We start from the raw sequence: 14,976 nt of genomic DNA, 5'->3' as shown, positions 1-14,976 counted from the left end.
CGTGCTTCCATCGGCAACCAGTGCAGTAGCCAGTAGGAAGGAGTTACTTAATTGGACTTCTTCAACCCCAAAATTAGCCTGACCGCTGCATTTTGCACCAGTTGTAATTGCTGCATATTCTTCTGGGAAATTGCCAGATGGGCGATATTACAGTAATCAAGTTGGCTTAGTATAAGGGATTGTACCAAAATTCTGAAGGATGAAGCATCAAAATATGCTTTAATGGACCGAAGCTTCCAGAAAGTTAAAAAAAAAAAACCCTTTCTAACCAAAGAGTCCACCTGGTCTTTCATGGTTAGGCCCTGGTCCAGTATTACCCCCAAGACCTTCATAGCAGATTGAATAGGGTAACTAAGTTTATTGATGCATAATGATGCTTTAGTGTCAAGTGGGTGTGGCGAGGCTATAAAGAATTTTGTTTTTTCTGAATTAAGCTTGGTTGTTCTGGTCACCCATCAACATTGCGTGCACAAGAGCACATTGACAGGGCAGATGCCTTGATTAGAGAAGACTGATGGATAATGGCATCTCAATTGGCTGCAAATTTGGATATCAGCTGTTGATCTGCATTTGCCTTAATACATAATGACTTGGGATACAGGAAAGTCTATGCATGATGGGTTCCCAAACAGATTACTGATCTGCACCAGCAACAGCATGTGGAGATTGTGACCCAGTTCCTGAGACAGTATGAAGAAGATCCTAGTATTCTGGAGAGAATTATCACTGGCAACGAGACATGGATGCATCACTGCAACCCGGACAGCAAAAGACAAAGCATGATGAAGTAAAGGAAGAGGTGCTCACCTGGCTTTGGAAGCATCCTAAAAGCTGCTTCTCTGCAGGAATGCAGAAACGTCTTGAACAATGCAAGAAATGTGTCATCTTGCATGGGGACGGTGTGGAAAAGTAATATGTTCAGTTGCTCAGTTACTTCTATAAAAGCCATTGAATGTATTTTGCTTTTGCTTTTTGATTTATCTTCATATATAGATAGGCAGATAAATATCATTCGTTATCTTTAAAAACTATGCACAAATCATCTTTGAATAATTCTAATGCTAATTGCATAAATGGCATGGGATAATCTGACCAGAATCAAATCTGGTTCAGGGGACAGAACTGTGGTCATTAGAGATCACTCTAAGGAAAGGGATCCAGTAGTGTGCCTCAAGGTTCTGTTCTTGGGCCTGTTCTTTTTAACATTTTTGTAAACAATATTGCTGTATAGTTGTCTGGTGAGATTTGCCTCTTTGCAGATGATACAAAAATCTCCATTAAAATAGACATCCCTGATGGTTTGGATAACATGAGGAAGGACCTAGTGAAGCTTGAGGAATGGTCTGAAATTTAGCATTTAAGATTTAATGCTAAGAAATGCAAGGTAATGCTTTTTATTTATTTATTTCATTTATTCATTCAATTTTATTTTTTTTAGCCCATCTTCCCCAAAGAGCCCAGATCAGGTTGCAAGTTTACTTATAAAAGCTAACAATACAATAGTTGGGGTAGTGATTTCAAATAAGCATAAGACATATAATACAATATTTTGGGCTGTAAAAACCCAAGGGTACAGTTCAGTTATGGTGGTGAAGAAATTTTGTTCACAAAAGAGGAACGAGACTTGGGTGTGATAGTATGTGATGATCTTAAGGTGGCCAAACAGGTTGAAAAGGCGACAGCGAAAGCTAGAAGAGTGCTTGGATGCATAGGGAGAGGAATGGCCAGTAAGAAAAAGGAGGAATTAATGTCCCTGAATAATACTCTGGTGAGATCTCATTTAGAATATTGTGTACAGTTCTGGAGATTGCACTTTCAGAAAGATATGAACAGGATGGAGTCGGTCCAGAGGAAGTTTACTAAAACGCTCAGTGGTCTTCATCATAAGGCATTTGTGGGCAGACTCAAAAATCTTAATATGTATATTTTGGAGTAAAGGCAGGAGGGGGGAGATAAGAGAGAGATGTGGCATAAATACTCATGAGGCGAGTCTTTTTGAAATGAAAGGATACTCCAGAATGAGAGGGCATGAGATGAAGTTAAGAGGTGATAAGTTCAGGAGTAATCTAAGGAAATACTCCATTACAGAAAGGATGTTAGATGCAATGAATAGCCTCACAGTAGAGGTGGTGGAGACAAAGACTGAATTCAAGAAAGTGTGGGACAGGCAAGTTTCAAGTTTCAAGTGGGATCTCTTAAGGAGAGGAGGAGTTAGTAGATGCTGCAGATGGGCAGACTGCATGGTCCATTTGGCCTTTATATGCCATCATGTTTCTATGTTTATAGGGGTGTCAGGTCAAAACCGCGGAAGACAAAGGTGCGCGCCGACAACTGAGCGCAGCACGGAGGCGCGCGCCGAAGAAAATAACTGTTTTTAGGGGCTCCGATGGGGGTGTGGGGGGGAACCCCCCCACTTTACTTTATACAGATTGTGCCGCGTTGTGGGGGCATTGTGGGTGGTTTGGGGGGTTGTAACCCCCCACATTTTACTAAAAACTTCACTTTTTCCCTAAAAACAGGGAAAGAGTTAAGTTTACAGTATAATAAGGGGGGTTACAACCCCCCAAACCACCCACAATGCCACCGCGATCTGTATTAAGTAAAGTAGGGGGCTCCCCAACAAAACCCCCGTCAGAGCCCCTAAAAACTGTTATTTTCTTCGGCGCGCACCTCCATCTTGCGCTCAGTTGTCGGCGTGCGCCTTTGTCTTCCGCGGTTTTGTCTATGAACCATTTCTAGGAGTTATATGGCTGCTAGAATGCTGCATTCCACATAAAAAATATATATATTTTGCCATCCAGCATATTTGTAGTGGTTCTTGATGCAGTATACTGTACTTTGTAATAGAGCATTTAATGGAGTCCTCTGTTTTGAGATAGATTGCTATACTTGGTTCACTCAGAATGGTAAAGAATACAGTGCTCTGTGTTTTTGCTCTGTATATAATCACTTTCTGATGTTGAAAAATAACTTGCTGTGCAGGTAGCCCTTTCCCTGCCCTCTGGTACAATGACTTCTTGTTTGCTAAATTCCTAACAGCAAGGAAGCCGCAGTGGTATCAAAACAACCACAGAGAGGAAAAAGAGATTGGAAAATGATGAACCATTAAATGAGAATAGTATGTTTAGAGTGTCATAAGATTTATTTTTCTAGGTTTGCATTTCTTAGACTAAGCTTTCAGCACTGTTTTGCAAACTGATGACCCTTTGTACTAACTGTTATTCTAATAAATACAATATTTTTTTTTAAAAACCATTAAGTAATTAGACTCCTGTCCCAGTTAAAATTTAGATCCTGTTAGAAAAAGACATAGGAGTTGATACTCATTGAGGTTTAACCAGCTAGAAATGGCTCCTGGCCAGGTAAATCACATATTCATCACTTAAACCAGTTAGTACTGCAAATATCACCACTAAACTAAAAGCCAGCTATTTTGAACGTGGCCCAGGGGTAGAGACGGTTTTTGTATAATTAAGTGCCAATGTTCAGCACTTAACCACCTAAGTTAAATGGCCATATTGGACAGCATACAAGCCAGTTCTATCTTTAAAGATGCATATGACAAGTAGACGCTAGATCGCATATAGAAGGAAGAACATATCCCCTTCCCAGTGTATTGATCTTTTACGTTCTTTCTTTCCTATTATAAATTGTACTCCCCCCAATCCAATTTTTATCTTGTAAGTCAGTAAAGTCTTGTTATCTAATGTCTTCCCTTGAATTTTAATAGTCTTAATATTGTACACCGCTTAGACAATTTATTTAAAGTGGTATATCAAATTTTAAATAAAACTTGAAAACTTGAATATTGTACTTAACCGTATAAGAGATAGCTGACTGCATAAATCCAGATACTCAATGCCGGTGCCTGGACATGACCTGGCATTGAATATCTGGGAATAATGGTACTGCCTTAATTCCTTGGAAAGATCCACATAAGGGTATGCTAAGGCCATTTATAGTATAGCTGGAAATGCAGATTTTTCCATTTTCTGAATTAATGGTCAATTGCTAATTTTGTTTTTAGCATGTTAGCTCTTTCCGCCACCCGTAACAGCTCACATGCTAATCACGCTTTAATCAATTATGCACTCAGGAATGGAAATGTGCTAACTGAGGAACACAGAAATGTCCACACTCCAACCCCAGATGTGCCCCCTTGGCAAAAAAAATAAAAAATAATTTATTTAACATGTGGTTTGCATGCATACATTGCAAAATTATCAAGGGATGCCTCAGCGCGTCCCACAGTAAGCCACTTTCAGCTATCAAGCAGGTAAAGTATGGATAGACGATCTGATTCGACAGACTGCATCTTATTGCACTTTTAGAAAATCAGTTAAGACCCATTTGTTCAAAAAATTTGTTACTTGATTGGACTATGTCATAGTTTTTATATTGTAAATGGAATATTGTACTGTGCCTTCTTGAATAATTTGTACTGTCACTGACATGTTCAGTCCTCTTACTTTGTGAACCACCAATAACTTTTTGGGTGTTGGCGATATAGAAAAATTAAGTTATTATTATTATCATTGAGAATGCACTACTGTAGGGCTGCCCAAGTCCAGTCCTCGAGATCTACTTGCAGGCCAGGTTTTCTGGATATCCACAATGAACATGCATGAGAGAGATTTGCATACCAAGAAGGCAGTGTAGGCAAATCTCTATCATGCATATTCATTGTGGATATCCTGAAAACCTGGCCTGCCAGTAGATCTCGAGGACCGGACTTGGGTAGCCCTGCATTACTGCTTACTGCAGCTTTGTAAAAGGACCCCATACATGTTGTCTCCTATATGAGAGTGGTGCCTTACTAAAAAGAGAGTTCCAGCCCTTGAGTTTACATAGAACTAAATATTCAGTTTACCGGATTTCTGGAGTTTTCCTTCCTTGATTGGAGTGAAGCTCAAAACAGAGACATCACTGCTGAAGTACAGATAGTAGGTAGTTCATCCACATGCAGTAGATTCCTGTAAACCAGGTCAAGAAAGCTCCCAGGAAGTTGCCAGACTGACTCAGCCCTTCCTAGCAATTACAGTTTATTTTCATTGGCTATTTATGTACTTTGGAGAATTCTGATGCAACAGAGAAAAGATTCCGTTGAGAACTGTGAGGGAACCATGGAGGATAATGAAAATGGCTCCTAGCCGGTTAAATAGTAAATTAGTGCCCAACTGCAGTTTATTTATTTTTGTACATTTCTGTTCCGCATTATCCAAAAGTCTAGGTGGATTACATCAAACATACACAGCATTAAATAAGACAACAAACAATAAACAGTCAGTGACAATTAACAAGTCAAAATTGACCAGTATGGTTAAAAAGAGGATACTCTCATGAAGATGCCATAGGCATGGAGGAAAAGAATAATTTTAAGCTTCTTAAAAGAACCAAAACTGGACAAGAGAGTAGAAGGCAAGGTGTTCCAAAGTTTAGCTTACTAATTCTCACTGAATATTCATGTTTAGTAGCTAACCGGCTAGGCCTGGATATTCAGCGCCTAACTGACTATTCTTAGCAACTAAAATAGACCACATAAATAGCAGGCCTATCTTTAGCTGCTAAATGCTTAACCAGTTTAGTTGCCGCTGCTAAAAATAAAACCTGATATTCAATGCCGATCACCGGAAACAGCCCAGCTTTGAATATCCAGGTTGAGCACTGGCATCAGGTACTGGCTGAATATCGATCCCATAGAATACTAGATCTTATGTGTATAAATGTATACTTATCTGCCAAATGTATACTTATCATGATTGAGACATTTAAATACATCTCCAGACGTATCGAGGTGGAAGAAGATATTTTTCTTCTCCAGGGACCCTCAGCCACAAGAGGGCATCCGCTTAAACTCAGGGGCGGGAAATTTCATGGGGACACCAGAAAGTATTTCTTCACCGAAAGAGTGGTTGATCATTGGAACAAGCTTCCAATACAGGTAATCGAGGCCAACAGCGTGCCAGATTTTAAGGGTAAATGGGATGCCCAGTGGGATCCTTAAGAGGGTGGAGTTAAGGATGGGTCATTAAGAGAGGGATCTCCAGGAGAGCAGACTCAGGGGGGTGGGTCTGTGAAGTGGGCAGACTTGATGGGCTATGGCCCTTATCTGCCGTCATTTTTCTATGTTTCTATGTTCTATGTTTCTAAAGTGCCAGAAGGCACTTAAGCACTATTCTTTAACAGCTTGCATAAGTGGCATGGCAGGTAAATGCAAGGGAAGCATATAAATGGGTGGAGCATGGGCACAACTTCCACTTGTGTAACACAGAGCAGCGGTCCCCAATCCTGTCCTGGTGGATCACCAGCCAATCAGGTTTTCGGAATAGCCCTAATGAATATATATGAGAGAGATTTGCATATACTGGAAGTGAAAGGCATGCGAATCTGCCCCAGGCTTATTCATTAGAGCTATCATGAAAACCTGACTGGCTGGTGGTCCTCCACGACAGGATTGGGGGACCACTGACTTATTAAATTCTGTCAGTTATGCATGTCTCTGCTGTATCTGTGCAGTCAATTATGCTCGGTCTGTGACTGGTATAAGCGGGGGCATATATTGGCCAGGTTCTCTAAATGGCGCTATAGTTTTTTAGGCGCTGGTAGACGCCCCAAGCTAAGTGAAAAATGCCATTTAAATTATGTTGTAAACCGATTTTCAAGGCGCCATAATCACCCTCCATAGGCACTTTATGGCATCTAATGCTGTAATTGGCATTAGGCGCCATAAAGTGCCTATGGAGGTGCAATTCACGTCAAAGGTAGGTGGTGGAAAGGTAGGCCTTGAAAACTCTGGCCTATATTTCCAGCGCCTACCATTATCAGAGACACAATTTTCTAAACAGCGCTATCACGTGATTGACACTTGATTGGTGGCCATTTTTAAGGTGGCCACCAACAACAGTGTCGTTTAGGGAATCCGGACCATTGTAAATATAAGGCATGGCAATGCTATGTTACACTAATATTCTAGAATGGAACCTGGCCTCGCAGATGGCATCATAGAGTAGGCTTTCGCCAGTAGCATTAGGGCGCCTAAATAGAGGTGCCCATTTATACAATTGCCCCCTTAGCACCTGAGCCTCAAGTGTTCCAGCAATCAGAGTTAACTATGACCACTTAATACTTAGAAACATAGAGACATTATGGCAGATAAAGGCCAAATGGTGCATCTAGTCTGCCCATCCGCAGTAACCATTATCTCTTTCTCTCTCTCAGAGATCCCACATGCCTATCCCAAGGCCCTTTTGAATTCAGACACAGTCTCTGTCTCCACCACCTCTTCTTGGAGACTGTTCCATGCATCTACCACCCTTTCTGTAAAAAACGTATTTCCTTAGATTACTCTGGAGCCTATCACTTCTTAACTTCAACCTATGCCCTCTAATTGCAGAGTTTCCTTTCAAATTAAAGAGGCTCGACTCATGCGCATTTACAATATGTAGGTATTTAAACGTCTCTATCATATCTCCCCTCTCCCGCCTTTCCTCCAAAGTATACAGATTGAGATCTTTAAGTCTGTTCCCATACGCCTTATGATGAAGACCACATACCATTTTAGTAGTCTTCCTCTGGTCCGACTCTATCCTTTTTATATTTTTTTGAAGGTGCGGCCTCCAGAATTGTACACAATATTCTAAATGAGGTCTCACCAAAGTCTTACAGGGGCATCAATACCTCCTTTTTCCTACTAGCCATATCTCTCCCTATGCAACCTAGCATCCTTCTAGCTTTTGCCGTCACCTTTTCAACCTGTTTGGCCACCTTAAGATCATCCCTACCTCAATAGAACTAAATCAAGAAAATATATCCATTCCAATTCAATATTTGTCTGTTTGTACCAAGGAGACTTCTCTGAAAATAGAATTGAGTCCATCCCCCAGCCTGAAGCCAGAGAAATCACACTGGGTCTTTTACAGAGAGAAGGGGAATGGTACAAATCTCACCAAGAACTGGGAGTAGCGAAGAACTTCATTTAGAGCCTTTCAGTCCCAGAAAAGACTCCTGTCCAATGCAGGACCCTATGAAGGTTGTTTCAGCATATAGTAGTCAGTAAGTTCATAGTTGAGAAGCTCTCACCTCAAGTAAGGTATTGATTAATATTAGAGCTCTCAAGGATGTGCCTATGAAAAATGAACATCTCCACTATAATTCACTGGGCCCCATCAGAACTATGTTCACACGCCAGCAGAATGTTGTACTCATGTTTCTGTTTTAATTCCCTCAGCCCTCTCCTACTAGCTGTAACAGCTGAGTATTTGGTCTTTACCAGTGCTGCAAAACTAGTGTGCTTCTACTATATATTAAAACTAATCATAATGCTTAATGTTAATGTATGTAACTGGTTGTCTATATTTTTGTAAATACTTTTCTATGTTACCTTATACAGTGAGGTTACTAAGGGCTCCTTTTACTAAGGTGCGCTAGCGTTTTTAGCCGCTAACCACACGCTAAATGAAAAATACTAACGCAAGCTCTATGGAGGCGTAAAAGGAGCCCCAAGTATATGTCAGTAAAGTTGTTTTTTTGTTGAATACAATCTGTTTGGTAAATTCTAGGGTGTAAAGGAGTTATTCACAGAGTTCAGGGAGCTACTGTCTCTTTTGATACCAGCCACTTAAGCAGGCACAAGTCCCAAAATCTTGATTCTAGGTACAGGAGAGCTTATCCCCATAAAACCAAACTGTCAAAGCTTGTTGCCTTATATAGTACATGGAAAATGTAATTTAATTGGGGTGTAGCCTCCAATGGAAGTTTCAAGACTTCAGTTGGATACTTTCTCAATACAGTAATTCCCTTAGGATCATAGAAGTAAGCTGTGGAAAATTTAGCACTCTAATATTACAGCATCTTAAGCTGTTTTCCAGACACTGCAATTTATGAAAGCACACAGTACAATCCTAAATTGGATTTTACATGAACCTTTTTTTTCACAGCATTTAATCCCACAAGCCCATCTATCTCTGACAGCTGGTTCTTAATCTCCCCAAAGGACCTCTCAAGTTGGTCAATATTTTTACTCACAGTTAAATCCAAGCTGTATATTGTTTGCTTCGTAACTTCCAGAGTAAACATCAGACCGTTTTTTCATCCTCACCAATGGTAGTTTCCAAGCTGCACTGAAAGGTTGGTTCATAAAAATCATCCATTATCAAATCCGAGGACTCCTCTTGAGCTTCTGAACTGCTGTTATTCCCAGTACCTTGCCACAGATAGGATGAGCCCATCAAAAGACTGGGTGAAAGAACCTTCCTTCTGCCCAAAAGTGGAGAGCTCTGGCTGGCCTTGAGACAAAATGGTCTCCTTCCTGCTTCCTTTCAGAAACTGGCAAGTTTGAAGTGGCAGGCTGAGGATAAGTGGATGGGCTTAGCAATACAGCTTCCTCAAGGTGGGATGGTCTTCCTTTTCCGCTAGTGCTAGTGAGGTTGCTCATAAAGATTCTAGTCCCACTGGTAGCAACAGCAAAATACACTTCCCCCCCTTTTTTTCTTAAAAAAAAATAAATCAAATTGTGCTAGAGGTAAGTACACAAACGCTCATTGGAATTATATGCGCTTCAGAGCATTTACCATACCAGCTCATGCTAAAAATAAGGCAGCTTGATAAAAGGGGCCTTTAAAATAATCAATTTTGGGAGACAATACTCTTTAGTTTACCCTTTCTTTTGCCCATAATCATGGCAACAAACAGGAAAAAAATAAGTCAGAGCTTCATGGTCCAGCATCAGCCATCTTGGATATTTATTGTTACTATATGTGTTACACAGGGTGTGTAATAACCGAAAAGCCTTTTCTGTTGGTAAAACAGTATTTTACATGTAGTAATATCTTTGATTATTATTCACCCTATAACTAGACCATGATCAAGATTAAATAGAGTTATAGTAAGATGGCTGAAATTAATTGCAATATTACTCAATAAAAGATATGCTGTAAATCACCCTGTTTTTTTTCTTAATAGGCAATCATGGTATGGAAGAAAAGCAAAATTCTGAAGAAATGGAGGGGATGAGTCAAGAAATAGGTTTGTGTGAAATTAATTAGAGCTTTCAATTATGTCTATACCTGGTACTGTAGCCTTATGTTTGTTTATTAACATATTTGATATCCTGCTATAGCAAAAGGTCATAACAGCTTACAAGGTAAAATCATAAATTATTAAGAAAGGAACTCCATAATGAAATAGAAAACAGGAAATGCACACAGCAAGGGTAGAAACTTTCCTATAAGAAAATTCTATATGCCATACAGCATCTACCACATTCTCCACAACCCTAACACCTCCCCTAGTACCACTATGGTTAGCACAGCAGCCTTAGAACCAACAGACTTGGGTTCAAGTCCCACAGCAGTGGCTGATTATTCTACATATCACCTAACTGCACTTTGATGGGTTTGGCTAAAGCAAGATTCTGAATCTACCAACTGACATTGGTTCAGGTTTTTCTCTTTTCTCTCTCTCTGTATTTCTGTGCTCCTAGTGGAGGTAGTGGAGACAAAAAAATATATCTGAATTCAAAGTAGCTTGGTATAAGTACATTGGATCTCTAAGGGAGAGGAAGGGATAGTAGATGGCATAGATAGGCGGACTAGATAGCCCATATGGTCTTTATTTGCCTTCATTTTTCTGTGTTTCTTAGTTAACCTTGTTATTCACTGAAAATATTTTGTATGTTTTATCAAGTTTATTGAGTTGGCCCCAGAGATCTAGAATGTGTTCATTATGGGTCAGATTCTCTTAACGATGCCTGCATATGTGGGTGCCTAGAAGTGTCAATCATGTGTTAGTTGTCGTTAACAGAATCATGCCTAGCGATGCTTAAACTCTGATTAGGCACCGCTAGGTGTCCCAATTTAGGCCAGGGTTTTCTTGACTTAAAAACACCCTTGATCCACCCATAACCACACCTACTTGGTGTTAGGTGACTAAGAACATAAGAATAATCTTATTGGGTCAATCCAATGGTCCATCTAGCCCAGTATCCCGTTTTCACGGAGGCCAATCCAAGGCACAAATACCTGGCAAAAACCCATATAGTAGCAGCATTCCATGCCACCAATCCAGCGCAAGAAGTGGCTGTTTTGCTACTTGGGATCTAGCTAGGTGCTTAGGACCTAGGTTGGCCACTGTTGGAAACAGGATACTTGGCTTGATGGACAATTGGTCTGTCCCAGTATGGCAATTCATATGTTTTCCTATGTCTGTCTCAACAGAAGACTATGGACTTTTCCTCCAGGAACTTGTTCAAACCTTTTTTAAAACCAGCTACATTAACCACTCTTACCACATCCTCTGGCAACAAGTTCCAGAGCTTAACCATTCTGAGTGAAAAAAATATTTCCTCCTATTGGTTTTAAAAATATTACTCTGTAACTTCATTGAATGTCCCCTAATCTTTGTAAATCTTGATGCAGTAAAAAAACATCAATCCATTCTAACCACTCAGGATTTTGTAAACTTCAATCATATCTCCCCTCAGCTGTCTCTCTTTCGAGCTGAAGAGCCCTAACCTCTGTAGTCTTTCCTCCTGTGAGAGGAGCTCCATCTCCTTTATCAACTTTTCTTTTTTTTTTTAATTTATAAATTTATTAATTGTTACAACATAACAAATTCAAGCAATATACAAAGCATAAAGAAAATACTTCAAATTAAAATATTGATATACAAGTCCACATTATTAAGGGCTGGCTAATCTTGTTGCCGACTTTATATTCAAAGAAATTAAAAAAATACAAAAACAACTAAACATCAGTAATCTAATAAGCTCAGCGGTCAGGCAAATAATAATCATTTCATTTCATCCCTTCTCAGCTTCTGCACTAATAACAGGCAATATGTCCAATTTAGGTTTATCTAAAAGAAAATTTTCTAAATGAATTGGATCTAAAAATATATATCTAGTGTTCTGATAGGTCACCAAGCATTTACAGGGGAATTTAAGAAAAAATGAAGCACCCACACCCAAGGTTCTACCCTTGAGTTTCAGAAATTGCTTCCTCCTGTATTGCGTTTGTCTAGAGACATGTGGATCCTTTATCAACTTTTCTATGAACCTTTTCTAGTGCAGATATATCTTTTTAGAGATGAGACCATAACTGAATGCAATACTCAAGGTGAGGTCACACCACTGAGTGATACAGAGAACATAAGAACATAAGAATTGCTGCTGCTGGGTCAGACCAGTGGTCCTTCGTGCCCAGCAGTTCGCTCACACAGCAGCCCTTAGGTCAAAGACCAGTGCCCTAACTGAAACTAGCCTTATCTGCGTACGTTCTGTTTCAGCAGGAATTTGTCTAACTTTGTCTTGAATCCCTGGAGGGTGTTTTCCCATATAACAGCCTCCAGAAGAGCGTTCCAGTTCTCTGGTGAAGAAGAACTTCCTTACGTTTGTACGGAATCTATCCCCTTTTAACTTTAGAGAGTGCCCTCTCGATCTCTCTACCTTGGAGAGGGTGAACAACCTGTCTTTATCTACTAAGGGCTCCTTTTGAACAGGCGGTAGATTTTGAGCAGGTGGTAGATTTTTGGCTAGCGCACACTATAGTGTGCGCTAATCCAGTGCATGCGGTAAAACCTGTAGCGCACCTTCGTTAAAGGAGCCCTAAATCTATTCCCTTCATTATCTTGAAAGAGGAGACTGAGAGGGGACATGATCGAAACATTGGACTGGTGGAAAGGAGGGAGAAATGTTGGGCTGGGAACATGGCCAGAAAGGAGGAAGAGAAGGAAGATGGACTGCAGGGGGCAGAAAGGAGGAAGGGAGAGAAAAATGTTACACTGAGGGGGGAGGAGAGATGACTAAAAGAAGGGAGAGATGCCACACCAGGGACTAGAAGGGAACGAGGGGAATCTGGTAGTGCAATATAAATAATAATAATAATAATAATAGTAATAGTAGAGAGAGATGCCAGATTATGGGAAGGTGAAGAGAGAGAGGCCAAACTGAGACAGGGGAAAGGAAGGAGAGAGATGTAGGACCACTGAGATGAGGGAGGGATGTCAGACCACGGAAACGGTGAGGGAACGAGAGAGAGAGAGGAAGGGAAGGTAAGACATGGAAAAGTAGATTTTGAGAAGAAAGCAGAATAGTTGAAAAATTGAATGTTAAGTTAATGCCAAAGATGGATGCAAGGTAGAAAGGGAAGAAGGAGAGAAAAACAGTCAATGGATAAGAAGGCACTGGAAACATAGTTAAAAGTACAGAAAAATAAAGTCACCAGACAACAAAGGTAGGGAAAATTATTTTATTTTCAATATAGTGATAGAAATGTGTCAGTTTTGAGAATTTATATCAGCTGTTTATATTTTGTGTATATGAATGGAAAAAATTGCGTTATAATTAGGAAAGGGGGCTTGAGAGGTCTGTGGTTGGGGTACTCAGTTGATATTTATTAGAGTTCGCTGCTGGCATGCCCTACTGGCATTTCAGGGCCTGTCTGGAGGGCCTCTGCACATACGTGGATGACGATGTGATGATGTCACACATGCGCATGATGTCATCACGGTGACGTCCGCGCACTTCCAGGTGCCTCGAGCCATGGCCACTGCTTTTATTGTGCCCCGGCTCGAGAAAGTTTGAGAGACACTTCTCTAAATATTCCATTTATGGTGGAAAGTCTGAGCCTACCAAAACTCATATACTATAGGTGATACCTGCAACCATAAGGGTTATTGGGGTGGTATACAGGTGAGTACAGTAGGTTTTGGGGGAGTTTTGGAGTGTTCACCTTATATTATAAGGGAGTTAAGGTGAGATGTATATCTGGCACCCTTTATGGGGCGTTCACAGCAGTGCCCTCTAAGGTGCCCCAGTGCTCTATTGGAATGTCTATGTGGCCAGTCCATTACAATGCTGGCCCATCCCATATCTAAATGGTCTGGATGTGGACGTTTTGAACTTGGAAGTTTTTGTGATCAAAAATGGTAAATTAAGTTAGGCGTCCTAAGGTTGTCCAATTCCAGAAGCAGTGAAAGTGTTCAAAGGAGTAACAGAGGACAGCCTTACCACAGTAGACGTGGACTTGGACCAGATATACCGCCAGATTGACAAACTCAAAAGCGACAAATCCCCTGGACCGTATGAAATTCATCCGAGAGTCTTGAAAGAGCTAAAAGTGGAAATCGGAGAACTATTCCAAAAACTTGCCAACCTGTCAATCAAAACAGGGCAGATACCAGACGACTGGAAGATAGCGAACGTCACGCCAATATTCAAAAAAGGATCAAGAGGAGTACCGGGCAACTATAGACCTGTGAGTCTCACGTCGGTCCCTGGGAAGATGGTTGAGGCGCTGATCAAGGATAGCATAACCCGGCACCTAGACACACACAACCTGATGAAAGCCAGTCAACATGGATTCAGGAAAGGGAAGTCATGCTTGATGAACCTACTTCAATTTTTTTGAGACAGTGAACAGACAAATTGATAATGGAGAACCAGTGGATATTATATACTTGGATTTTCAGAAAGCGTTCGACAAAGTTCCACATGTAAGACTCCTCAGGAAACTGCAGGGCCATGGAATAGAAGGAGATATACTAAGATGGGTAGGCAAATGGCTGGAGAACAGAAGGCAGAGAGTGGGCATAAATGGGAAGTTCTCGGACTGGGAAAATGTGACTAGCGGTGTGCCCCAGGGCTCGGTACTTGGGCCCATCTTATTTAATATCTTCATCAATGACGTAGAGGATGGAACATCCAGTGAGATCATCAAGTTTGCAGATGACACAAAGCTATGCCGGGCCATCAAATCGCAGAAGGACAGTGAAGAACTCCAGAGTGACTTGAGCCGATTGGAGAATTGGGCAGATAAATGGCAGATGAAGTTTAATGTGGAAAAATGCAAAGTGATGCACTTAGGCAGAAAAAATAAGGAACACAAGTATAGTATGTCAGGTGCAACTCTTGGAAAATCTGAACAGGAAAAGGACCTGGGAGTATTAATCGATAGGACACTGAAGCCGTTGGTGCAATGT

General features: G+C 40.7%; 1 protein-coding gene across 3 annotated transcripts in view; it reads left to right on the top strand.

The window, feature by feature from the left end:
- MACROD2 (mono-ADP ribosylhydrolase 2) overlaps nt 1–14,976 on the top strand; it is a 1,978,548-nt gene that overhangs the window by 1,756,190 nt on the left and 207,382 nt on the right. For all 3 annotated transcript variants that reach the window (XM_033936388.1, XM_033936386.1, XM_033936387.1), the window contains one exon: nt 9,961–10,023. In XM_033936388.1, coding sequence (XP_033792279.1) covers nt 9,961–10,023 — 63 coding nt within the window. The remainder of the gene's footprint in view (nt 1–9,960; nt 10,024–14,976) is intronic.

Source organism: Geotrypetes seraphini, chromosome 3, assembly GCF_902459505.1.
Source record: "Geotrypetes seraphini chromosome 3, aGeoSer1.1, whole genome shotgun sequence".
NCBI lineage: Eukaryota > Metazoa > Chordata > Amphibia > Gymnophiona > Dermophiidae > Geotrypetes > Geotrypetes seraphini.
Note: the sequence above shows the minus strand (reverse complement) of the source record. Positions and strands in the feature narration are given on the sequence as shown.